Genomic DNA, 27,589 nt, shown 5'->3' with positions numbered 1-27,589 from the left:
TCTCGTTCTGGCCAAGCTCAAAATTAGGCCTTTTGCAGCCTTCACTGTTGAGAGCTCTAAAAAATATATTTTAACGTATTTCCAAAAACTAAAGTCGTTGCATTTACTTACAACCTAAGATAGTTCACTGGGCAAAGTTTGAGGGAAAACTATTTTCCGACCCGAAATGAGATGGACCGCTTTAAGAGAAACGTGGCCACTTAATTTGGCGACCATAGGATAAAGGGTAATAAAGTGCATGTTTAAAGACACTCGCCCGGTCCAAGAAAGTATGGGACCGGGGTAATCAGCCTTGTAATACTAAAGATTCCAGATTGGGCCCTTGAGTAATAAGGCATCGTCGTTTGCTAATTATATGTTATTTCAATCAACCAATCAATCAATCAATCAATCAATCAATCAATCAATCAATCAATCAATCAACTTTATTCGCCCATAATAAAAGTACAATCGTTTCATTCAGTAGTTTACAATGGCAGGAGATCCTAGCAACCTCTATTGAGCTTTTCAAAGAGGATCCCCAATTACTATTATTATTGTCATTATCATTTCATTTAATGTTTCAATTGCGTGATTTATCTTTTAATTTATTAAACAATAATTATAGCGAATCATTACTTCATTCCTAGAATTAAACGCTAATATCGAATTAATGTTATTTTCACAGGCCATAGGATTATACATGGCGAACTGATGTCATTTCTACATAAAATAGCCTCATGCGGAATCACTGCCTTTTCCGCCTTGCTGGTATGTCTCGCTAGTCAGTTAATGCTGAAACATCCAGATTCAACCAGTGAAGAAAAAATACTTGGAAAACTTACTAGATGAGAGACATCACAGTAGTTTCAAATGTGTCTTTAAAGAAGCTACGTCACGGACAACACATTTTGAAAAAAAAAAATTATAAAGCTTTTCAAATTTGCAGTTGGAAATTCGTCTTAATCTTTATCAGTCGGAGCCATTCTTGGTTATTTTCGCCTTTTATTAAACCTTTGTTGCTTTTCTATGTTGGAAAAAATATTACTTTGAGGTTTCTTTCAATTTGAAAGGAATCAGTAAAAAAATGACTTATAGATAAACCGTGACAATGCTCCTTTAAGTGGGTTTCCTTGTGTCGCCATAAAAAAGGTGCCTTTAAGCATTGTGCTGGGCACCTACAATATCTAAGAAAACAAGCATTGGATTCGGTTTTCGCATCATAACAAAATTATCAAGGCCTCGGTTTGTATTATCCGCCTCAGCCTTTTGGCTTCTAAAGATAACACAAACCTCGGCCTTGAGAATTCATGCTATCATGCTCAACCTCATCCAGTAATTGTAAACTGTTACGATTACTACAAAATATTGCAAGGGCAAATAAGGGTATTATTGTGCCGCGACGAGTGTGTACTGTAGGTGGAGGTTAGAGGAGTACGTACTGTTGGTGACCTGGGAGCTCTTCCCGGAAGCCCTCGCGCCATTCTCTCCAGACGACTCTGGAATGACCTGATGGGTGTAAGGTAGTTGTTCTCCATCCATGATCTCTGAAAAAACATGATTTTAGCCACTCTCTTCGTCTCCCCTCCAATAACAATGTTGTCTGCTACAGCCAACATGTGTGAGACTGCACTCAGCTCATAAAACTGGTTAGTTAATCCCCCGCAGTCTTCACTATGGAAAAAGACCTTGTTTAACAGCTCGTCTGGGCTGAACAGTAGGACGAGGGCAAGTAGTGCGTCGGTTTGTGCATCGTTTAGTGAGTTATAGTTCTGATAATTCCTCAACCTGTTTAAACTGGGATCATTTAGATCGATAACAACTGCCACACAGTCAAGGTAGTACATCAGTTTCGCTTTCGGGTTCCTTGGTATCGTTACCCTTCGGGTTATATCTTTGATGCCAACTCTTTCTCTAACCAATGCTGCCATTTTGAAGGCTTCGGTATCTTGAAGACTGGAAAATAAACAGATAGAACTTGTCAATCAATTTAAAACGCAGACTTAAACATGATTTCATATAATTGGCAGTTTCAACCAATTTCACTGCTATTAATTGTATTGCTTCACTCTTCCATATATTGTACGAGCTCTGAGATTATAATGTAATGCGCTAGAAATAAACAATGACGATGATGATGATGATGATTTTTGCTAGAGCTGCCTTTCACTATATTTGAAGTACTTAATATTCTCGTTGGGTTACATGTAAGATAGCAAAATTGGCTTAATAAATCAGTCAGTTATTTTGCCCTAACTCTCGTTTTTTGCATGAGCTGAATTTAACGTCAGTATTAATTTTGTAAAGTTCGCGGTCTGAATCAATTTAAAATGGACTGATTTCTATTTGACCCTTATCGTTTTATGGCTCCTTGGCGTGACGCGGGCGTCGACAGCATCTTAGTTTGTTATGACCGGGCCACCAAAAAAGTTTATCCAAACTTGTCTTTAGTGTCCATTTTCACTAGAATCAGAACTGTATTGTTGGATTGCAATGATGTTTATTCATGTTTTCCTGCATATCTAATCACAATCTTCCTGAACATACTGGCGAACTCGTTAATAATTAACAAGGACTGGCGACTAAATTTTTAATCCAGTGCTAACTGATCGATATATATTATCGAATTTTAATGCATAAAGAATTTCCACCCATTTTAGCTATTAAATAAGACTTGGCGACTGAATTGCCAATCTAACTATATGCATCGAAAACAAAAATGAGGAATTTTCACTGCATTTATGCTGTGCAATGCCGGTCTTTAGTTGCGGCCACAGATTATGAATTTGCAAAACTATCTGAATGAAAGGCAGACCTGCTCAAAAATCATAACACTACATTCGCTCTCATTTCTGTGTGGTTGATTTATTTACATCGGTATTAATTACACTTTAGTCACTTTTCGGCTAAACAGTTGTATCATTACTGTTCTTATTAATAATAATAATAACAATTTTATTAACGTGTCAAATCTGTAGTAGCTGAGGGGAAAAGTCCCCTCTACTTATTGTGGACACCTAATCTGCCTAACTAAAAAACGTAATTAATATATAAAAAATAAAATAAATATTTCTATACATTTAAAAACAAAAAAAAAAACAAAAACAAAAAAACCTAAGTACAAATATATTAAAATTCTGTTTCTTTAACTATATTAAAATATAAACATTTAAATTATGTTTAAAGTAAAAATTATGTCATGGCTGCCAGTCATTCTTGACATAGTTTGCATCCCCGACAGTCACTGATATTAGCAGCCAGCGCAGTGAGGTCCCGACCACGTATAACGCATTTGAATTGTTTTAAAGATCATAAATTTCTTAGTATAAGTGTGAGAGCATTCCAAAGTTTGGGCCCTAGATATCGAAGAGAGTGTTTGCCAAATGTTACCGAAGAGAATCTTGGTTGAACAAATTCACGTTTTCTAAAGTTATATAAGCCACTGTCTAATTGGAAAAGATTACTGAGTCTCTCGGGCAACAATTTATGTTTAACTTTATACATAAAGATGGCAATGTCCTGTAATCGCCTGTTGTACAACGATGGTATGTCTGCTTTTGTCAGTAGTTTCTCATAGCAAGATTGTTTATCCTTAAATACTGCCCTAAGTCCTCTTTCTTGTACGCGTTCAAGCTTTCTCCTATCGCTAGCCTTGCAGAAGTGCCAGGTGAGGTGACAGTAAGTTAGGTGTGGTAAAATGGCAGCTTTATATAGTTGCAGCTTTGAACAGTGTACGTGCAATCCACATTATAATTCCTTGGGACACTTATTTTAACAACAGCAACACGACACATTGTTACCAATTCTCAGAAATGGAGAATCCCCTTCCCCGAAAAGCAATGATGCAAATAGACGACAACGGAATGCATTGTTTTATTTTCAAAGAACACAATATTGCTTTATTTCTTCCTGTTTTAGTGTAATAAACGACAAGTGTCCCAATAATTGTCTTGGATTGCATCTTGATGAGGAGGGGTGTACGATACTGTCGACAAGATTTCATCCGAAAAAGAGATAGTCCGAATCGTTCGATTCATCGAATGGGAACTTTTATTCACAATCCGACAAGCGGAGGTGTCGGTCGAACAATTGCATTTCATAAGCGAGACTTAAAAAATATTTCAAGATATGCTTGTCGGAAGGGTCCCATTGAAAGTTTCTTGTTTCGATCGACACGGTCGATTCTTCAAATGGCTTTTATATTCACGATCAGACAAGTGGAGTGGGACTTTGCAGCTTCTTCAGGGCTCCTTTGTCGATTCGGTAGATTAGTTACAAGCCGTTTGAGTCGCTCGTTCGTCGCTGTTTAAAACGAGTAGACGTATTGCCTTGAACGACTTTAAAGCAAAATTATTGATCTCCCGAGTGGAAGAGTAAAATGTTTTGTCAGTGATCCAATTTCCCTGCCCGTTTGTTGTCTTCGATGCATAAAATGTCTTAAACAACAACGCTGGCTAAGATAAACAAAATGTTGCACTCTCCACCCGGGGCTCTCCACCGACTATGATGCACACAAAAGGCCGACACTGTTATTGATAATAAAGGTATACGTACTGTTAAGAACTGTGATGGAAAGTCCAGATCACTGCGATTCAGCCTGCAAAACGATCAACCAGCAAAAAGAGGAAGTAAACAGATGTGAACGTATACGAAGCTGATCACGAGATCGAGATCACGTGCGTGACACGTGTGCTACAGGTCGCGTCTTGTTAGCCCGGGTTCACACTAGCGACGTAACGACAAAACGGCTCGGTCACGCAAACGCAAAAACACCTTATATTGATGCTTTATGTCACCAGTGTATAAAACCACACGACATGATAACGATGCAACAAAAAGGCAGAAGCATAACGACATTATGTCGTCATGTCTATGCCGTTATGTCGCTCGTGTGAACCAGGCCTTAGGCATGCCATTATGCACGCAACAAAAATTTTGATTCACACCTTATAATTTTATGATCTCAAACTTTTGCGTGCAGTGTCCTGACCGTGATAGCACTTTGTGCTTTTTCCAGAGACATTTTGAGGAGTAACATGACTTACCAACAAGATTCGTCACCCGATTCCCTTACACGCGTACGGAAGAAAATGACCTTTTAATTAATACTCCAGTAATTAATCCAGACGAAAGAACAAACAACTTATGCACATCAGCACATCAGAAGAGGCAATGGTAATGGATGTTTTGTTTAATTAAAGCAGTTGCCTTCAATTCCACAAATAGGTTTGCTTCACAGATGTCTGTTACTTTAATGACAATTTTTTGCAGCGATTCTTGATTGCTGTAGCAACACTTTCATGAAAGCTATAATTGCAAAAAATCCCAGTTTCATTGTGCATAGAAAATGATTGTTCAAAATATAGCAAACTAGACGCGTCTGGATGGCAAAAATTTATTTGTTACTGTTTTTTTTTAAATTTATTTTAATTGCTGGTTAATGGAAAATGCATGCATAAAACCCGCAGGACATTGTTATTGCCTATACTTGACTGCAACGAGAAAACTGATTGATTTGTAATTAAATAATGCCAGCAATCAACATCAAAAACAATATATAACAGTAATATAAGTGTTTCATGTGTTTTTATTTTTTACCTTATCCGTCACAGATAGCCCGACAGACTGTTTTCAATTTGTCCTAAACGGACTATAACCTGCAATAACTTCTGTTTATTCTCGGAAAATTAAATGGGAATCAAAAGGGTTTACAAATCCTGCAATTTGAAATGGTTAAGCCGGGCGTGGAGGGGTAAACCTGCGCACTGAATGGGTTTACGTGGGAGGTAAAGTGGTTATCCTAGTTGATGTCACTGACGGAAGCGTTTCTCATTTCTTGAAAAATACACGATCTTACAGAACAGAAAGAACACCCCAAAGTGATACGACGGACATTCGTAATTCCCGTCCCTTTTCATGAATGTTACTCCACGCACGTGGAAGGCGCGGTGGCCTAATGGTTAGCGCGCTCGACTCCGAACGGCCCGGGTTTGAGGCCTGGCCGGGGCGCTGCTTTGTGTTCTTGGGCAAGACACTTAACTGTCACAGTGCCTCTCTCCACCGAGGTGTATAAATGGGTACCGGCGAATTTACTGCTGGGGGGTAACCCTGTGATGGACTAGCATCCCATCCAGGGGGGAGTAGCAATACTCCTAGTCGCTTAATGCTACGGAAAACGGGATAAGCTCCGGCTGTATGGGCCTCATGGCTCGGAGACAGACTTTACTTTTTTACTCCACGCAGGTACTAATGAGTCTGATCAGTTAACAAACATTGACGCAAGTGGAGGTGGCTGGTAAGGGACATTTACCGAGCCGCGAAACGGCGATGAAAATGTTCACCACCAGCCACCGACACTGAGGTAAATATTTATTTTAGTATATACTGAAACAGTGAGATAATATAACCCGAAAGGATTATTTCTGAGTGACTAGTTTATTCCCGTCAAAGATTACAATCTTTTTTCGCGAGCGTTGGTCAGAGGTGAACTGGTGAATGGTAAAGGATATTCAGAGTTTGAGTAGCAAATCAGCGCGCGTCAAAAACGCTATCCACTGTTTTAGTATATAATAAAATCAAAATACACTCGAGCTTCGAGGTTTGCTTGTTTGGAAAACTGTACTCGAAAGAGTGACCATTTGCCAGTAGATAGCGTCTGGTCTTCCGCACTTCAACTGGGAGTTTAATATTCAACAGGAGACTGATGTGGTAACCAGTGTTGTTGTTGTCATCTCTTGGTTTAATACACGTACCTTTCTTCTTTTTATTTTATTACATGCAATGTTATACCTTTGTTTCAGTATTTAGATTTATTTACAGGTGTGAGTTTTAACGAGTTTTTAACTCCTACACTGTATGCGTTGTGTCTAACGAATTACTGAATGATTGATCGATTGACTCACTAATTGAGTGATTGATAGATAACAGTATAATCACTCTGAGGACTAGTACATTCGTTAATAAAAGGCATTTTTTTAAATGGTAACTAGCCCTCAGTAGCCTCTTTCTAATGATTTACTATATGAAGTAAACATTCTACTCTTCAAATTTTTTCCTTCTCTATATTCCGCACTGTAGTGAATGTAATGCTATAACACTGGATACAACTATGTAGTTCATTGAATCGTAACTAAAAAAAAAAAAAGAATATATTATGGAAACAAAGACTCCATTTTGTGTGCTGTACTTTCAACTAAAAATCTAACGTGAATAAATTTGCTGTTTTACTATATGGCATCAAATGTAACTGTGTTGAGTACTACAAAATATTACACGGCGACGAAGAGGCACTGCAATTTTGATTATACAAAAATCACCAGTACTTCTCTCAGTATAACCCTTCCTCGCTTTCAGAGAAAACAAATCAAGTCTTATGGAACAACAAAACAATTAAGTCTAGATCAGTTTACAATAAAAAGCTACTTGACGCCGGACTTGCTAATATTGGCGAGTTTAAATTGAAGTTTAAATTGGATAAGGAGCCATTGCGTTCATCTCTCTCGCCCGTCGATCACTTTTTTTATCTACCGTCTCTTCAACGTTCTAAGATTGGCGCGGACAACTGAAAAGGACCAAGACCTTTATCTTCGCGAACACATAAAGCCAGCCTCCAAGCGAGTTTTATTCGCGTTTAGAAGGAGAGAAACGTACCTTTGTCAACCTTCATTCAAAATCGTTGTATTAAGTTTTGTGGTTAAGATATCCAGCAAGCCAGCTGCTATGAAGAAATATAATAAACTTTTTAATACGGACACCTTTCGCCTTGACTGGGAGGAGATCTACCAACTGCCTTTAAAAGAAACCTTTTACACAAAACTACGAGAATTCCAATATAAATTACTCAGTAGAACAATTGACTGTCTTTTGTGTTATTTCTGTGAAAACGAGCCTGAGGCTTGAGAACACTTCTTTTTTACTGCATTAAATTGCATGCTTTCTGGGAAGAGGTAAACCTCTTGTTAATCTCTTATGGCACGATTTTCAGGTCGTTCAACATTAGAGATAAATTTTAGCGACCTTCAGATTTGACTACGAGTACGAGATCGAGTACGAGTACGACTTTGGATTTTCGACACGATTGCATCCCCCAAACTATATTTTTTTCTTTTGCTGACTAACACATAAATAAACGTTAGGGATAAGATTGGTGTGATAAGTTATTGTAGGAGGCACACGAATTTGGTTTGAAAACTCGTACTCGTACTCAATCTCGTACTCGTAGTCCAATCTGAAGGTCGCTAATAAATATTATTTTTGGGGTGTTCAATGAAATTCTACCAAATTATGTAGTCCTAGAAATTAAACACTTTATCTATCGTACTAAACTTAAAAAGACTTGTTGTCATAGTGTTGCTCATAAAATAATTTAAAAAGGTTAAAAAGAGATAAAAGTTATTAAAGTTCTAAAAACAAAACGTTTTCGACTCGGAGGTCATCATCAGTGTTAAATGAACATTTACATTCAGCTTGGTTTTGCGTTGTTATGTAATTCCCGAGGGGAACAGTTTGGCGATAAAACAGTGCACCTGTTTATTCAAAGTTGGTTTCTTGCAAGCAATCAACAGGCCTTCCATTATTTTGCGTCGAAAAGTTGTTTTTCCGTGAAAGCGATGTTCCATGTATATTTGTGATTTGGATTTTTTGCAAGGTGGCGGGCTGGCTTCGAGTTTTGGGTCTTATTCTCGTGCTCTGCTTTCCGCACTGTGGAATTACGTTTTGTTTCGCCGATGTAAGTTTCGCCACATTGGACACGGCACGATAGATAACATTTGATTTTTGGCCGTTTTTGTCTTTGAGGTTAAATAAACTTTTGATCTTTCGGGTTTGCCAGAGAATAATAAACATGAAAAAAGACTTCTCTATCACTTACATAATTAATCGAAAAAAATAAGAAAAATATTTTAAATCGAACGTTATGTAGCTAAAAAATTAACAAATTACAGCTTCATTATAATAAATAGAATCATTTTTTTCACCTAGTAGAACAGAAGCTCTTTAAAACTTTTAAAACTTTTGTCATTTTGTTTTTCAGCATATTGTAATATGGTGTTATGTAGTGTATAGTGTAATACCTGAGTTTCCTGTACATGTAATACATCATGTATAACGAAAAAGCAAATAAAATAAATTTTAAAAAAAGAAAAAAGATTGCCCTGTTCCTCATTTCTCGCTCCATTCTTTCCAGTCGACTCTGGAACTACATGATGGGCGTAATGTAGTTGTTTTCCATCCAAGATCTTTTAAAGAACATGATTTTATCTACTCTCTTTCTCTCCCCTCCAATCACAATGTTGTCTGCAACAGCCAACATGTTAGAAACTGCACTCAGCTCGAAGAATTGGTTAGCACCTCCCCCGCAGTCTTCACTGGGGATGAACACCTTGCCTATCAGTTTATCTGGGCTGAACAGTAAGACGAGCGCCAGAAGTGCGTCGGTTTCTGCATCGTTTAGGGAATAATAGTTCCGATAATTTCTTAATCTGTTTAAATTGGGACTGTTTAGATCGATGACAACTGCCACACAGTCGAGGTAGTACATCAGTATTGCCTTCGGGTTACCTGGTACCGTAGCCGTTCGTGAAATATCTTTGATGCCAACTCTTTCGCTGATCAATGCTGCCATTTTGAGGGCTTCGGTACCTTGAAGACTGAAAAAAAACAACAACAACAAAAACACTTGCAACTCAATTTCAAACGCAGTCTTGATCATGATTTCATAAGATTATATCTTAGCAGCTATAATTGGGATTAATTGATTCGCAGTTTCGATTGGTTTCATTGCTAGGGCGTACTTTTACTATGATTTAAGTATTCCATTTCCTTATTACGTTATATCAGCTACAGCAAAATCAGCCCAATGAATCAGTCAATTACTTTGTCCTTATCTTTTTTTTTTACATGAGCCGAACCTAACGTCCGAATTTATTCTGAAAGGTTTGACGACACAGTCAATTTAAAATCGATTGATTTGTATTTGACCCTCATAACGTTTAGAGTATGTCCACAGGAAGAAAACAGTTGGGCATGATGAATTATTAATTTTGACATGACATTAGGTTAAAATATTTTATTCCCTCAAAGTGACGGGACATCTTTCAAAAATGACCATTTTCACTAATTTATGCATATTAATTAAGCTGACTTTGACTGACATCTAGCAAGAATGGCCATATTTCACTAATTTGTGCATATTTAAGTAGCTGACTTTGCTTGACCATCTTGACAAGACAAAAAGACTTCTGCAAATGAAATTCGCTGGAACATAATTATTCTATGGTTATAAGGCTCAAAGTACAATGTTTAATTTCAACCGCCTAATTTGATTTTGTCTCCTGACTCGGTCTTTAGTAAGGTACACGTTTTGCACTGCTGGAAATAGCCTTTGATCAATGACAAATATCTACAATAAGCAACAAGTTTTATACATTTTTTATATGTGGGCAATAAAAGCCATCATTAAACTTAACAAAAAGAGAAACAAAATTTGGGGCCTATAATATTTTTTTTTATGCACGTGACTGAGCGATTTCTGGCAATTTCATCAAAATTCACCTAGACTCAAACGCCATTAAGAAACCAGTAAGAAATGCCGTAACGATTCGATTTAGCGCCCGGGGCGCTTATTTACTTTTGGCACCTCAAGGGAGGGCGCTCATCCGAGACAGGGCGTTTATTTAATTTTTTGAGAAACAACCGAATGTTCAAAGCAAACTTAAATATTAAACTAATAAAAACATCGTTGAAAGCTCAGTTACTTTTAAAATAATTGTTCATTTTAGCAGCATTTGATCTATATATATACGTGATGTACATGTTCGGTACGGTAAATGTTTATGAGTTTATCTATTCATAGTTAATAGAGGGAAATGGTTAGGAAGCCTGGCAAAGTTCTTTGTTGTATGTTTTTGTTCGCTATTTTGGGGGTTGACCCTGCACAAAACCTGACAAAATACAATAGGTGGTTACGTGTGTTCACGCAACTAACCAATAAAAACATTGCGATTACGTAATTCATGCATAGTGTATGAGCGCAAAACAAAAGACGTGCAGGGTCGTGGACCGTCCAACATCAATCTTGGCCTCTTTGTTTGCTCTTTTGATGTTTGCCGGGCTTCCTAACCATTTCCCTCTATTAACTATGGCTAAACTAAAGTAATCCATTGTTGTACAATCTTCGTCAAAAATAAAAGCAGGTTGTTCTGAAGTAAAGTATTTAAAATCCACGGATCGGAGAACCACGACTGCCAGTAAACTGGTCTGCATTAAATCGAACTGAAAACATAAATCCGCCATCTTGGCGATATAACGTTGAGCCATATGCATTACTGCACCATAACTGTTCTTATTAAGAACAGTACATCTTCCTACAATCCACGTTATAGTTCTTTGAAACACGTATTTTAACAATTAACAGTAACGCAAAATTTCGTTACCATTTCTCAGAAGTGGACAACCCTATTCCACGAAAAGCAAAGTTACAAATAGACGACAACGGGATGCATTGTTTTATTTTCGAGATAAAAAATATTGATTTATTTTTTCCTGTTTTAAGTGTAATAAACGGCAAGTGTCCCAATAATTGTGTCTTGGATTGCATCTCGATGAGGAGGGGTGTCCGATACTGTCGACAAGATTCCATCCGAAAAAGAGATAGTCCGAATCGTTCGATTCATCGAATGGGAAATTTTATTTCTGATCCGACAAGTGGAGGTGTCGGTCGGATAATTGCATTCATTAGCGAGACTTAAAAATTATTTTTAGATATGCTGGTGAAAGGGTTCCACTGAAAGTTTCTCGTTTCGATCGACTCGGTCGACTCTTCAATTGGCTTATATATTCACGATTCGTCAAGTGGAGCGGGTCATTTTTAACTTCTCCAGGGCTTCATGGTCGACTTGATCATTCTGCCAATTCGTTAAGCGTCGTTTGAGTCTCTCGTTCGTCGCTGTTTAAGACGAGTAGTTTTGCCTTGAACGACATAAAAGCAATTGATCTCCCGAGTGGAAGAGTAAAATGGTCAGTGATCGAATTTCCCTGCCCGTTTGGTGTACACGACAACCATGGGTAAGATAAACAAAACGTTGCTCTCTCCACCCCGGGCTCTCCACCGACTCTGATGCACACTAAAGGCCGACTAAATAGATAACTAGATAACTTAGCAATGTTATGGGTAATGAAGGTATACATACTGTTTAGAACTGTGATGGAAAGTTCAGATCACTTCAGTCTGCAAAACGATCAACCAGCAAAAGGGGAAGTAAACAGATGTGAACGAAGCTGATCACGAGATCGAGATCACGTGTGTGACACGTGTGCTCCAGGTCAGCATCTTATTAGTCTCTGGCTCACACTGGCGACGTAACGATATAACGACACGGTCACGAAAATGCAAAAAGGAACCTTCAATACATTGATGTTTGATGTCACAAGTGTGATTTACACGACATAATAATGCAACATGACAGGAACATAAAGGCATAAGCATAACGACATAAGGAAAAAAAATGTTCTTTTCTTTCTGTTATTATGTCCATGTCGTTATGTCGCTGGTGTGAACCAGGCCTTAGATGTGCCATCATGCACGAGACATAAATTTTAATACATGCCTGGTAATTTTTGTCATCTCAAAATTTTGCGTGCAGCTAGTGTCCAGACTGTGTTAGCACTTTGGGCTTTTTCTAGAGACATTTTGAAAAATAACATGATTTACAAACAAGATAAGTCACTCGACTCTCTTACGCGCCTACGGAAGAAAATGACCTTTTATCCTCCAGTAATTAATCCAGACGAAAGAACAAACAACTAATGTACACCAGCTTAGAAAGAAGCAATGATAAAGGATGTTTTGTTTAATTAAAACAGTTACCTTCATTTCCAAAAATAATTTGTTTCTAAGATGTCTGTAATGACAACGTTTTTGCAGTGATTTGTGAGTGCTGCAGCAACACTTTCCTGACGCCAGGCGTAATTGCTAGAAATCGTAATTTTCGTGGCTGGTCTGACACGCATGTTTCGTCTCCGCCAAGAGACTCATCAGAGACCTTTCATTTATCATAAATCGTAATTTCATTGTTCAAAGAAATTGGTTGTACAAAATATAGCAAACCAGACGCGTCTGGATCGAAAAAAATAATTTATTACTGGTTTTATTTTTTTAATTTGTTTTAATTACTGGTTAATGGAAAAATGTATTCATAATACCCGCAGGAAATGGTTATTGCTTCTACTTGACTGCAAGTAGAAGCCAACTGATGTATTTGTAGTTAAATAATACCAGCAATCATTACAAACACAATAATATTTGTTTCATGTTTTTTTTTTTTTTAATCCTTCACAGATAGTCAGACAGAATGTTTTGCAATTTGGCCTGAACGGACTTGAAGCCATGTAAAACATCCGTTTATTCTCGGAAAATAAACTGGTCGACATACTCGAGTGATTTTGAATGGGTTTTTGACAACCCCCTAACTGACCTTGGTTCCTTGAAAACAGACTTCGATAGTTTAGTATTTCAAGTTCAAGTTTCAGTTTATTTTTGCCATGATTAAAAAAGGTGGCGCGGAAAACATTTAAACTTCAGAAACGCGCAGCACGTATAGAGAGAATTGGATTTAGAGAATTGGATTGGGTTCCATTTTATCATAAGGCAAATGTAAATAGGTCATCAATGGTGTACAAAGATTGTCAGGCGACTGTCAATCTTATATGTCCCAGATGCTTATAAGAAATGCTGATATCAATAATAGACCAAGCAGACATCGTCTATTTAACCTTGTCTGTTACAACCGATTCAAATAGGGAGTGAGAGGGAGTAAGGTCTTTCACAGTATCGACTACACGCCTTTGGAATATGATATCAAACAACATTAGAAGCAAGCCAAGTTTAGCAAGTTTCAGGAAGGCCATGTTTGATCATTTTAATGGCAGCTACAAACATTTAAAACGTTTTACCCACAAGTTGAATTCGATATCGAACAATTTTTTGTTTCTCTTGGATAGTTGTTCTCTGTAATTTTACCCAAGATTTCTTCAACCTCCCAATTTTTCAAAGCAATTTTCGTTTTTCTTGGAGATCCGAGAAATTGGAATTCTACTGTACTGATCGAAAAAAAAATATCACATTAACTTGGCTCGGTAGAAATATGTTACGCCGAAAATAACCTCTCCGACGTTGTTAACCTCCAAACGAAGGTGCTAAATCCGAAAGAAACATTAATTTATGAACCTTACTCAGGGACCGCGGAGGGGGAGGGGCTGGGTTGATATTTTAGGGCTCGGGATGAAAAGGATAATATAATATATAGCAAGCCTTAAAGCGGAGCTCCACATTTATTTTAAAAATGATCTAAATGGAGAATATCTAAACCTTGCCCACGCGGTAAAAACATCATGAAATTTTCTGTCATAAAATCAGGCTCCGCAATATTCAGTAGAGGTTGTTAGCTTGCATCAAGGTCCTGTCTTTTTCTTCAGCGGACTTGATCTATGTAGTGCTTAGCTTCGCATTAACACAAACAAACATGCAACAGAAACAAGCAAACTGGACTTGCACAAGGAATATCATTCGCAAATTTTTCGGGTCTCCTCGTAAACAATTTTCGTTTTCCAAAATTTCACGGACTGATATAAATGACTTTTGAGGACATCGTGGGACAAAGAAAGTTCTCTGTCGCTCTTTTTATTCGCAGTTTCATTCAGCCTACACAGTAAATACCGCGCAACAAATTTTCCCGCGCCACTTTACATATCATAACTTCGTTTAGATCTAACTGAACCGTCCAAATCATCCAGTTGATAGAAAATTACGTCAATTGCTCGTTGTACGAAAAATGTAACCGTGTAAAATTTAACCGTGTAGCGATTAAACTAAGGGCCACAATTTTTTTTGCGTAAAGGTGCATCAAAGTTCGAAACACTCAAGCTTAAAAGCAAAATAGAGCAGTTGCAGTGTTGCTGAGTAATTTTACCAGTTATCTACATTTTGTCTTGCCCTGCGAGCTTTATTTGCTGTCTGTAATTTCCTTCCTTTCCTTTAGCCAAAGGCGGCAAACCTCCTCGTCCTTTGGCCTAATCCGTGAGTACGTACAGGACTGGCGGCGACCCGCAAAATTTCTCGGCTCGATGGATAACCATTTGCTTACTTATGAATGCTCCGCTCGGGCGCGCGCGCCTTCGGCGCGCTGGGGAGCTCCGCTATAAATTTTCACATGATTAATGGCGGAAAAGGGACCCCCTAATGCCAGCTTTTTAGTCCTACCACTTCAAAATGGTCTCCCCGGTCCCTGTTACTGAAGTTGGTTTTAGTTGAATTCCAACGCGCACTCTTATTAGCTGTTTGATGGTCACGTGGTTTGTAAAATGAACAGTTTATGGTCGCTGTCGTCGCGAACCTTGCCATCTTCGCTTAAATATTTTGTGAATGAATGCATGTTTATCGCTTTTAAAGCTTTAACTACTCCTGAAAAAAAAAAAGTTGCTTTGTTTCCATCTAACTAATACGACTAATACTCATCAACACAATTTAAGTCTCGATCTCAAAAGAGTGTACATGTCTTTCTTCTTCTCTTTTCATTACATGCAATTTTTTACATTTGTTTCAATATTTAGTCCTATTTGCACATGTAGGTTTAACGAGCCTTTAACTCTTATATGTTATGTGTCAAAAAAAAAAATAAGACCGTACATATTGATTTAGTTTAAAGCTAAATCATTCTGAAGATTACTACTTAATTAAATGCGTTTTATATATGTAAAAATAACTAGCCCTCAGTAGTTTCTTTCTAAGGCACTGCTTTGTAAAGTGGACATTCCACGTCAAAATTTCTTTACTTTTCTATATTCTGCACTGTTGGTGAAATAAGCAGAATAACAGTGGATACAAGTGCCAGTTTCACTGAATTGAGAAGCGTTAATATTATTATGGAAACAAAGACATATCCATCATGTGTGCTGTTATTTCAACTAAAAACCTACGGACCCTACGTAACTGTATTTACTTTGCTGCTGTATGGCATGATAAAACTATATTGATTACTACAAAATATTACAAGCGCAAGATTCAGCACTATTGTGCCTATAGCTTGGGGGAGTGTGGACTCTAGGTGGAGTTAGTGCTAGAGGTGGACTTGGAGCTCTTCCCGGCAGCCCCCGCGCCATTCGTTCCAGACGACTCTGGAATGACCTGATGGGTGTATAGTAGTAGTTTTCCATCCATGATCTCTCAAAGAACATTATTTTAGCCACTCTCTTCGTCTCTCCTCCAATCACAATGTTGTCTGTCACAGCCAACATGCTAGACACTGCACTAAGCTCAAAGAATTGGTTAGCAAAATCCCCAAGGTCTTCACTGTGAAAAAATACCTTGCCTATCAGCTTATCTGGACTGAGAAGTATGACAAATGCCAGTAGTGCATCGGTTTCTGCCTCGTCTAGTGAAAAACAGTTCTGATAATTCCTTAACCGGTTTAAATTGGGATTGTTAAGATCGATAACACCTGCCACACTGTTGAGGTAGTACATCAGTTTTGCTTTCGGATTGTCCGATACCGTGGCTTTATTTCCGATTTGTTTGATGCCAACTCTTTCTCTGACCAATGCTGCCATGCTGAGGGATTCGGTTCCTTGTAGACTGTAAAAAAACAGAACGTTCCTCTTAATTTTAAACACAGACTTGATCATGAAGATTTCATAAAATTTTTACCTCTGCAGTTATTAATGCTATTTTTCTATCAGCAGTTTCGACCCGTTTCATTGCTAGGGTTGCTTTTAAATCTGATTCCAGTCCATTTTGCGCAGATTCGGGGTTTGTTTTCATTTTTGTCTCGTGTTACGTCGCGGTCACGTCGTGAACGACGTGACCGTGACGAAACACGAGATTATCCGAGGGGACTTGGTAGCTCAGGATAGTGCTTTGTGTAAGACCTCTCGTAAGGTAACGAAGTGATAAAGTAGCAAGGAAACAAGGTAAGAAATAGACATATTTACATAGATACATTTTGCTGATAAGATGCATCGGGATGCTGTTCTTCGTATTGCGCGTTTTCTCTTGTCGAGTTTTAAACGTGCTTATTTACATGTGTGAGACATGGTGTAAATGTTTGGATTACTAAGGTATGTGAATAATGTAATATATTACATGAAGTATCATCTTTAGTAATACCGCCAAATCTGATAAGGAGATTTTATCTCACATATGTTGCTTAAATAGGTAGTTTTTTACATGGAAAATGAAATTATCTTTACGGTAGGTTTGTGTTTTGATATTATATTTGCGGTGGGTATTGTTAAAGTATGCGGCTGGCTGAAAAGCTGTTGTTAAGAAAGCCATTTTGGTGCGTGTTAGGGTCGAGGGTTGTTGAGGTCAGAGCAGTTTTCAGATATGTCAAATGATGTGTCAAAAGGAGAATATTAAGTGAAGTTACCACGCAAACAAAAATATTGACGTGGTATCTCATCTTCGGCTTTGTTCGTTTCTTTAAACTTTATTCAGTAAAGAATAGGAAGGGCGTATTATGAATAGTGTAGAAACAGAATAAAAGGATTAAGGGAAGTGCGATTATCGTTATCTGAGAAACAGGAAATTAATTTGCTTTGCTTTGTTAATTGTATACGCTTTCCAGAACGTGATATGATACTTTGAAGACACTAAGGTCACAAAGTCAAATTCATAATTCCTTTTTGTTTGTTTTTCTTAGGGCCGGGTCGCACTAAAAAAATTTTTGGAAGAATTTGTTTACTTTGCGGTGAAAATCTATCAACACGCGAGATTTTTAAGTGCGACCTCCACTTAAAAAAAAAGGCGAACCGATTTTCCAAAATTTTGTCTTTAATAACAAAGGAAGCCGTCTCCAGTGATAACAGAACCTGTCAGGGAAATGACATTGAAGGTCATGATCGCACGCAATCACAAAGCGCGGGAACTTCGCTAGAACACTCGATCATGGATGGAGGTGGCTTTTTTCTCAGTTCAACATCATTTTATCCGGTTACTTTTTTGATCAGCAGCAGCAGCAGCAACAGCAGTTTGGCCCTTTTATGAATGAACTGCATTCGCAGTTAAACGTGGGTGAAGGCAGTCAAAGCAGGCCAGGGAGCGCATCGAGCGATATAACGAGCTCCCCGACGAGTCCCGTTGCTGTTGCAAGTACATCTACAGCATCTTCTCCCGAATCCGGACCGGCAAAGAGAACTTACGACAAATGGGTCCGACGATGATCAGAAAATGCTAATTCGTCTTTGGGCTGATAATTTCGATCGCCTGAAGAGCAGAGGAAGCACGAAAGGTCTGGGATGAAAGAGGCGAGCACTGAACTCGAAATTTGGCACGAAGAGGACCAGGGATAAAGTCTTTTAAGCGTCAAGCAATCAAATTCATTTCCGGTTGTCACTTGCGAAGCCGGACCAAGATTTATTAAGTGATAATACACAATACATTTTGCAACAGTATCAACAAAATGCAAGTAATCAACGTTTTCACGGAACATATATCTTGTCCTTCCACGGCGTAAATTTCGAGAGTTTAAAGCGTATTTTACAAATAGACTTGAGCAGAAACAAACTAAACTAGCAAAACATGTGGCAAAGAAGTGTGAAACAAACAGGAAACCACGCAGCGCAGACTATAAATGCAATGACCTCTAGACATTTCCTTGGCCACAATCTTACGGCTCTATTTAATACATAATGCCTCCAGATAAAACAGATCCCCATTAGAAAGAAGTGAGAAGCAAATTACGTCGAAAAACCTTCTCACGAAACTAATTTGTGCAGTTGTTGAATACCTTAGAAATCATTGCGAAGATTTTGTTGAGTTTTTGGAAGGACAGTTGGACAGGTTTGACTATTTGAGTAGAATGTGAAGAAAGGGCACATGGTGCGATGCTGGTATAGCACAAGCTGTTGCAAATGCTTGAGAATGAAATTTGAGAATTAATATTGTAGAATCCGGAGATGGTTTTTCTGAGCTTATATCATTGTTAGCAACGGGTGCTACTTTACTTATCTGTAACACGAGACAGCCCAACGGGCACTTTGATTTGTTTTGAATTTGGTAAAACGTTACACAGCGTAATAGCGTAACTGAAGTTTTTTAGTCCGTCATTATGGTTCGTTTCGTCCAAGAATTCTCCTTGAGTTGTAACGTCGGTTTATAATAGCATCAAGGTTTTTTTACACGTTAACGTTGAAGAAAAAGGTAAGTTTGTTCCGAATTTTTTATTGGTAGTAAACCTTCCTCCGTGTAAGACTCATTTTAACATTGCAGGCTGAGATTGCTCAGTACCGACTGAAAATCATCTTTTACTATAACTGAAGTATTCAGCTTCCTTGTTGTGTTACATGAAAGATGGCAAAATCGACCCAACAAATCAGTCTGAATATTACTTTACCATAACTCTTTAACGAGCCGAGCCTAACGTCAGTATTCTTTTCTTTAAGATAGGCTGATTTGTATTTGACCCTTACATCGTTTTTTTAAGGCCCCATGGCGTGACACAGCATTGACATGACGATGCCACACTTTTTTTAAAAATTGCACTAAGTGTCCATATGTCGGAATTGACCTAGCCGCATATTTACAAAAATAATACTAACATATTGAAAATCTTCGGAAATATTCGGGAAATGGTCGATTCGTTGAATGGCTAATTTTATTCAGGATCCCCACAAGCGCAGCGGGACTTTGCTGCTTTGTAGTGGTCCTTCGCCGATTTGATCGATTCGTTAAAAGTCGTTCGAGTCCATCGTTTGTCGCTGTTTAAGAGGAGTAGTTTTGCCTTGAACGACTCAAAAGCAATTTATCCCCCGAAAGGACGAGAAAAAAGGCTTGTCAGTGATCCAGCTTCCTACTGTTTGTTGTCTTCGATGCATAAAATGTCTCAAATAACGCTTTGAAAACACTGATTGAGAACAAAATATTGCCCTCTCCACCGACTCTGATACTCAATAAAGGCTAAATATATAGTAAAATAGCTTAGCACTATTATGGGTAATGAAAGTATACGTACTGTTAAGAACTGTGATGGAAAGCCCAGAACAATTCATCTCCAAAACTATCAACTAGCAAAACAAGGAAGTAAAAAAATAAACAGAAGCGAAGAAAGCTGATTACGAGATCGAGATCACGTGAGTGTCATGTGTCTTACAATTATATATCAGCGTCATCGTGCATGCAACACAAATGTTGATTCAAGCCTTATAATTTTACCATTTCATATTTTTGCGTGTAGTTTCTTGATTGCCTCAGCAGTTTGGGCTTTTTCCAGAGACATTTTGAGGAATAACAAGACTTGCTAACCAGATGAGCCACTCGAGTCCCTTTTACGCCTTTGGGAAAAAAAATGACCTTTAATACTTCAGTAATTAATCTAGTGGGGCGAACAAATAACTTATGTACACCAGCTTTGAAAGGAGCAGTGATAAAGGATGCTTTGTTTAATTAAGCAGTTGTCTTCAATTCCACAAAAGGGTTTGCGTCTCAGTTGTCTGTTACTTTAATGACCGGTTTTTGCAGCGATTCTTGGTTCCTTTAGCAAAACTTTGCTTGAAGCCATAATGTCTGGAAGTTCCACTTTCACGGTAATTGGTTGTACAAAATATAGCAAACTAGACGCGTCTAAATCTCAAAAATGCGTTGGTTTCTGTTATTTCTTTTTAAATTTATATTACTGATTATGGAAAAATGATCATAATATTTGCAAGACATAGTTTTTACTTCTAAGCTCTTCTACATGACTGTGATGTGCAAAGTGATTCATTTTTAATTGCATAAAGCCAGCAATCGACAGAATCTTGGGAAAAGTTTCGTCGCAGACCCACAATATTAAGGAAACCTTTGTCAATTAGATTGATTCAGTCGTTTGTTAAAAGTCCTAAGAGTCGCTCGTTCGTCGCTTTTTCAGTGAGACGTGTTGTTTTGTCTCTAGCGACCTAAACCCAACTTATCTCTCGAGTGGACGAGTAAAATGGCTTCTCAGTGATCCAGTTTCCTGCCCGATTGGTGCGGTCTTCGATGCATAAAATGACTCAAACAACACTTTGTAAACAGTGGTTAAGATAAAAAATTCTTCCCTCACCACCGACTTTGATGCACACAAAAGGTCGACCAAATAGTTAGATAACTTTAAATAACTTAGCACTATGGGTAATGAAGGTATACGTACTGTTAAGAACTGTGAAGGAAAGTCCAGGGCACTTCAGCCTGCAAAACGATCATCCAGCAAAACGAGGAAGTAAACAGATGTGAAGAAAGCTGATCACGAGTGTGACACGTGTGTTATGAATTATAGGTCAGCGTCGTCATGGATGCAACACAAATGTTGATTCACGCCTTATAATGTAAATCTATTGGGCAAACAAATAACTTATATTCCTCAGCTTAGAAAGAAGCAATAATAAAAAATGAGTAGTAAGGACCGCTTAGATAGGGACCTAACCAATCACAGAGCAGTATTTCTGCGCATGCGTAGAGGAGAAAATCACGTGAGTAGGATGTGGATGACGTCATAAGAGTGGGTCCCAGGGTGTCCGAGTCTCGGTTCCAGGCCCCAACGGCCAAAAAGCGCTCGCCCCAGTCCCCCAGCGGAAATTTGGGGTGGGAAAATCGGGCAAAGGGAAAAAAGGTCACGTGACTCCAAGGCGATGACGTCACAACCCTCTGCGCGTGCGCGCGCCAGCTCAAAACCAACCACAACGACGCGGGTAGTATAACAACCTCCGGTAGTGTAACGGTTATCACTCCTACCACTAAAGTAGGCAATCGGGGTTCGACTCCTCGCTGGGGGCTTTTTTTCATGTTGTCTTTTTTTTTATTTAAAATAGGTTTGCGTTCACTTAGAGGAAGATAAACAAGTGAGACAATGGTGAAGCAGTTTGTGTTTTTTTATTACTTGTAAACAACGAAAAGAATTAAAAGTGTGATTTTTTAAAGTTTCAATTTTGTCTTGGCTTGCATGATGCGTTTAACAATGCGTTCAGTCTTGGTCTTTTTGCCCGGTAACTTGTCGATGGCCTTGATCATTTTGCGGTCTGCCTTCCACTTCTCTTCTAAAGAGCGAGCCTTTCCGTAGTCGATGTCGTGCTGTTTAGCTAAACGGTCCAGCCTGTTGATGCCGGGATCGCCTCGTTTCAATCGCTTTTCTAGTTTTGTTCCGGGTCCCATGTATTGATAACCAGGCCAGTGAAATTCTACTCCCGTCTTGGCCAACAGTTTTTGTATGTCGACTTTTCCTCCTGCCTGGGTCCATATTTTGCGGTTCAACCACTCCTTCCTGATCTTGGGAAGTCTCGTCTTTTTTCGCGTTGTTTTACGTTTCTTACTGGACATGTCTGCGTCTGGTGCGTCGCCCTTCGGCCCAGTCTTCCCAGCCTGGTAACGGTTTCAAGGTCTCTACTTCGGTCGGTCGCTTTCCTCTCGTAGTAGTAGTCTTATGGGTTAACATAGATCCTAAAACCTCGCTTTCATGTTGCATATATAATGAGGGATGACGTCATCCGAGTTGGACCGGAAGTGAAAAGACCGGAAGTAACCTAATTTGCATAAAATGCGCGAAAAGGGTATCGGCAGTAGCCAATCAGATTGCAGGATTATGGCAGTGAACCAATCACAGGTCCGGATATAGACCACGTGATCCCTTAGGGACCCACGTGACCAACCCCTCCTACGTCATCACTTAATGAATTCAAGATGGCGGCTTTACTTTTAATTTATTCAACATGGTGAGCCCGGATATGGGTCACGTGGTCCCTTAGGGACCCACGTGACCAAACCCTCCTACGTCATCACTTAATGTATTCAAGATGGCGGCTTTACTTTTAATTTATTCAACATGGTGAGCCCGGATATCGACCACGTGGTCCCTTAGGGACCCACGTGACCAAACCCTCCTACGTCATCACTTAATGTATTCAAGATGGCGGCTTTACTTTTAATTTATTCAACATGGTGAACCCAGATATCGACCACGTGGTCCCTTAGGGACCTACGTCATCAAAGTCCTCCGATATTCGATACTCGATACTCGATACTCGACATTCGATACTCGATACTCGATATTCGATACTCGATACTCGATATTCGATTTTCGATATTCGATATTCGATATTCGATTTTCGATATTCGATATTCGCGATACACTCACACTTCATAGTGAGTTAGCAAGACCACCATCCATTATATATTGTCCACAAATTGCCATGTTTTTCAAAGAATTTGGGTCGGCGATTCTGAGAAAACGTAAAGCTATTTTTTTAAAAAAATCACGTGAGGGAGGGGGGATGGGGGTATCCCCTTTTCTCGGGTGTTCTGGGAACGAGTCGGCGATCGAATGCGATGTACACCATGTAAACGTTCAACCTGTTCTTTAATGTGTTCAAAGTTACAACATTAAAGTTTCAACATTTTCTTGGCTTGCATGATTCGTTTGACGATGCGTTCCGTCGTGGTTTTACTTCCAGGTAATTTGTTGATGGCTTTAATCATTTTCTCGTCGGCTTTCCACTTGTCCCTTAGATTCTTGGCGTGACTGTAATCGATGTCGTGCTGTTTGGCGATCTTGTCCAATCGATTGATGCCCGGGTCCCCGCGTTTCAATCGCTTTGCCAATTTGGTTCCAGGACCCATGTACTGATAACCGGGCCAGTGAAATTCGATTCCAGTCTTGCCGAGCCACTTCTGAATGTCGATCCCACGTCCGCGTTGTCGTCGCCGTGTCGTCTTTTTTTCAGTCCTCTTCTTCTTGGTCTTCGTCATACTCCAATTTTCGTCTCAACTTTTTGCCTTTGGCCCAATCTTCCCAACCGGGTAATGGTTTCAGTTTCTCGGCTTCCGTTTTCCGCACAGCTGGCTTTTTCCTCGTCTTTAGTTTCTCTTCTAAACTCTTGAATCTTTCTGCCAATGTCGGTTTGCCCGCAGGTGCCGTTTTTGCTTTCTTTGTCGCCTTCGGGGTGACTGTGGGAGGTGATTTCTTGGCACTCCCTTTTATGAGTTGTTTCAACATGGTCTCCACGGGTCCCGTCACCAAACCTACATTCTCCAACTCCTCCTCCTCCTCCTCCGCTTCTTCGCCCGGCCGTCTGGCTGTTACTCCTCCCATGGGAAATTGACGTATCCGTTTGGTCAAACGAGCCCGTTCGCGAGCGAGAGGTTTCACTCGTGCCACGGCGATACCGTCGGGAACGGATTTATCTTTTAACAGCAAGTGACTTTCGGCTGCTATGCGAGCCGCTTTGTTCAACAATGCATTGTCCGTGATTTCGCCTTTGTAATATTGCACCAAACGATTCAAGTCTTTAGCGGGAACCATCACGACTTCCTCGGTCATCTTTGAAGTATTCTTCTAACAAGCTTTCGTAACACCCTTGCCAGTAACGAACTTCCTCTTCTAACTTGTCTATGCACCTTTTCAAGTCGCTTCTCGATGTACACTTGTCGCTACACTCCTTGCACAGTACTAGGGTCTTTCCTTCCGGAGTCTCTTGCCTCTCTCGAATGCAATCTTCGCACTCTGCGTCGTATTTTAAAGCCAAATAGTCATGATTGACGCGGGCGTAGGCTTTGTGCCAATGGTCTGCTCTTTTTTCCCACTCTGCTTCTCTGTCCGCCGATTCGCGTAACATTTTCATCATTGTCTGGAGGGTGTTTTGCAGAGACATGCTTGGTAGATCTGTTGCAGTCCTTTCCAAAACCCGCTACCCTTCTGTGACAGGAGACCTTCTCGCCTTCTCTTCAACGAGTTTCTGCGCTTACCCAGTTCGCGCAAGACCTTCTTATATCGTCGCAGCTTGGCGGTGATCGGTGGACTGAGCGGAATGCGGTTCTTGAGCAAATTCAATACCATCTCACTCACGGCGTTGATCTGATCGGCGTTGGCGTGCTGTAACATCTCTTCTCGCTTGAACCGATTGGCTTCTCTCAGAATGCTCTCCAAGAACGGACGCTGTCGACGTAATCGATTCATACTTCCCACGGGGCTGGACGTCGGTTGTAACTACCGGTGACGCCCTTTGCCCCCATCCTCTTATAGCGTTTGTCCTTTCCCAATTTATAACCCAACTTGCCGGCAAACTTGAGTATGTCCAATAAACCCTCTCCTCTCCACACGGGTCCTCTTTTAGGTTGTTTTCGTCTTCTCCTTACTATCTTTCTTCCTCGCACCATCTTGTCACAGAATGCAGTCTGTTGTAACTACCGGTGACGCCCAATGCCCCCATCCTCTTATAGTGTTTTTATCTCTTTTTCTTTCGAGTGGCTGCATCCAAGGCTTTCTTTGCACCCCAACCTGCAGCACCCGATGCAGCACCCAAAGCGATTGCTTTTCCACCCGCGATCAAAGCTGGTATTAAGGCTGCTAAGGGTAAAATACCACCCTTCTGTCCTATTCTTCTCCTGCCAGCACGTCTCCGCCTTTGCGTCACACGTTTCTTTCTCCTCATGGTCCTATCGTCGTCGCGGTCTACGTCTATAATGATTTACATTATCCATTATCCCTTTAAATCCTTGACTGGCCAATTTACCACCCAACGTGAAGAATGTGGGTGAAGGACCCGAGAGAAACATGCTGGCCCCCTCGGCTATCTTGTCCACCAAACGATGTTTACGTCTCGCGAGAGCCCCACCTCGCTGCCTCTTTCTTCTGGCCTTACGTTTCGTTCTTCCCATCCTACCATAACTGTCACTTCAGACGGGGGTACCTTCGGATTTATCGTGTTGTCGTTCGTACGCTTGCACGTACTTGTCGGCCACGGGCGGCGTGAAATCGGTGATCGTGTCATCTAGAGTTTGCATCTTGATCAAGAATCCTTCTAGTTCGTCCATCGGAAGACCGCGCGCGTACGTTCTCAATTCGATCAACGTCTTGTCGTAGCTGGTGTAGGCAAAACGACATACGTCCACTTTGAACGAATATTTCTTGAAATCGTTCCAGCCCTTGACGACAGTCCCAGCTGAAGTTAGGCATGCCACAATAACACTATTTTCTGTAAGGGAACCCGCAATGACACCCGCTGCCACGATGAATAAAGCCAAAGCATTCAATGAAGCATGACACCACTTAAAATGGTAAAACATTTGACGATGACACCACCACTTTTTGTGGTAAAAGGAATACAATCCGTCCAATCTGTGTAACAGGTCTGGATCCAAGTTCGTCTTCGACCCGTTTAGTAGGGAGGTCATCTTTAATGGCTCACTCTCGTCGAGGTACGACGAACGGTTGGTCGTCCCCCGTCTTTATAGGTCGTAGTGATGGTGTTTGTCGTGGTGATGCCTGCGATGCGACGTCCAGCCGCCACTTGACGTTGATCGTTGAACAGCATTTGCAATTGACGTTGCATGTCGTCTTGATTCAATCGGTGTGGACCACCCGTTAGCGTTCCTTGACCTGCAGGTACGTTGGACCTCGAGGAAGAAGGTCTCAAAGTCCCCGTACCTACTGCAGGAGACGGTAATTGATCCAAGTACCGTCTTAGGACTATGGGGTCGATTCGATCCAATGTCTGTTCCAATCCACCTCGGTTGACGTTGACGATCGGAATGGCACTAGGACTGGTTCCTACTCCTGCTGGCGAATGTCTTGACATGTTTTTCTAGCTCTTTCTTCTAATGTCTGGATCAATTCGCTGAAGTAAGTCTCGTTATATTCTCTCACGAATTTCCACATCTGTCGCTTTTCGGCCAAATGTAGCACGGTTTGCATGGCCTCGTAGTCCATGTCCTCTTCTCTCATACGCTCGAAATGACGACCGCACAGGTCCAAGAACGCGAGCCACACGTGATCGTTACGTACGAACATCTCGAACGAATCTGTAACATCTCATGCATCCCTCGCCTTTTAAGAGGTGGCTAAAAATCCGTCTGTCGTCGCCACTGGCAGGGTGTAGATCCAATACCATGTAACCAAAGGGTCTTTCCGTCGTCTTGGTGTAGACGTCCATCACATCTTGCCATCGGGAGGGAAACGCTTGTAACAGTAAATTCCTCATGCCCAATTGATCGCGAGGGTTCTTGAAAGCCACGATGTAATGCGCATTTCGAGAAATGCTCTTGGCGTATTTTCCCGGCGGAAACATGTCTTGACACAAGTACAGGACGGTGATGTTCCTGTGGTGGGAAAGTTTGGTAAACAGATCCAATACTCTCTTGTCGTTTCCTCCTTCTTCCATCAGATCGTCCAATACCATCACCCCTCCACGGGGAAACCATTTGGTCAAATCTACTTCTTCGGGAATCCCTTCGTGAAATTTCACGCCTCGCTTTTTCATGTTCGCAAAACCGTCTTGCCAAGCCCCAAAACAGTAATGAATGGTCTCAGGGGGTGTACTAAACAACTCTTTTGAGTGATTCAAAAGTACCGACTCGGTAAAACAAGTCTTTCCGCAGCTAGAGGGGCCCACGATCAAAATGCTAGAGGGCATCCGAAAGCTAAAGGCTTCACCGCGCTCCATGGCGAAATGACATTCGTCAAAAAACGAGCAATGATATAAGCATGTTGCAGAAAAAAAGTCCGCAACGAATCCCTATCTCCCGAGCGACAGACGACACACACCTTATTCATTTCCACGTTTTTTATTTGTCATCTTACAACAACAAGTGTCTTACACCGCAGAGAGACGGTTC

At 40.2% G+C, this 27,589-nt stretch overlaps 3 protein-coding genes across 8 annotated transcripts in view; 1 reads left to right on the top strand and 2 right to left on the bottom strand.

The window, feature by feature from the left end:
- The window catches only part of LOC144628960 (uncharacterized), a 469,155-nt gene that overhangs the window by 277,980 nt on the left and 163,586 nt on the right, over positions 1-27,589 (top strand).
- On the bottom strand, positions 412-21,237 carry LOC144629200 (uncharacterized). 6 transcript variants are annotated; one of them, XR_013566314.1, is made up of 4 exons: positions 21,138-21,194; positions 20,183-20,301; positions 15,956-16,606; positions 7,166-7,178 (listed from the first exon to the last, which is right to left on the bottom strand). XR_013566314.1 is itself a non-coding variant. In XM_078487424.1 (4 exons), the coding sequence occupies exon 4, from the start codon at positions 16,579-16,581 to the stop codon at positions 16,012-16,014; it is 570 nt and encodes a 189-aa protein (XP_078343550.1). In that variant the 5' UTR covers positions 16,582-16,606; positions 19,983-20,034; positions 20,183-20,301; positions 21,138-21,194; the 3' UTR covers positions 15,450-16,011. The 6 variants fall into 6 exon arrangements, 5 of the variants coding, with proteins under 5 accessions (XP_078343548.1, XP_078343547.1, XP_078343546.1 ...); XM_078487424.1 differs by lacking the exon at positions 7,166-7,178 and adding an exon at positions 19,983-20,034 and having other exon boundaries at positions 15,450-16,606; XM_078487420.1 differs by lacking the exon at positions 7,166-7,178 and having other exon boundaries at positions 15,449-16,606.
- On the bottom strand, positions 26,676-27,533 carry LOC144628948 (uncharacterized). The gene has a single exon (XM_078487070.1). It carries the CDS (start codon positions 27,415-27,417, stop codon positions 26,752-26,754), a length of 666 nt encoding a protein of 221 aa, XP_078343196.1. The 5' UTR covers positions 27,418-27,533; the 3' UTR covers positions 26,676-26,751.

The sequence above is a fragment of the Oculina patagonica genome, chromosome 10 (assembly GCF_052425735.1).
Source record: "Oculina patagonica isolate OP01 chromosome 10, crgOcupat, whole genome shotgun sequence".
Classification (NCBI taxonomy): Eukaryota; Metazoa; Cnidaria; class Anthozoa; order Scleractinia; family Oculinidae; genus Oculina; species Oculina patagonica.
This window is presented reverse-complemented; position numbering and strand designations above follow the sequence as displayed.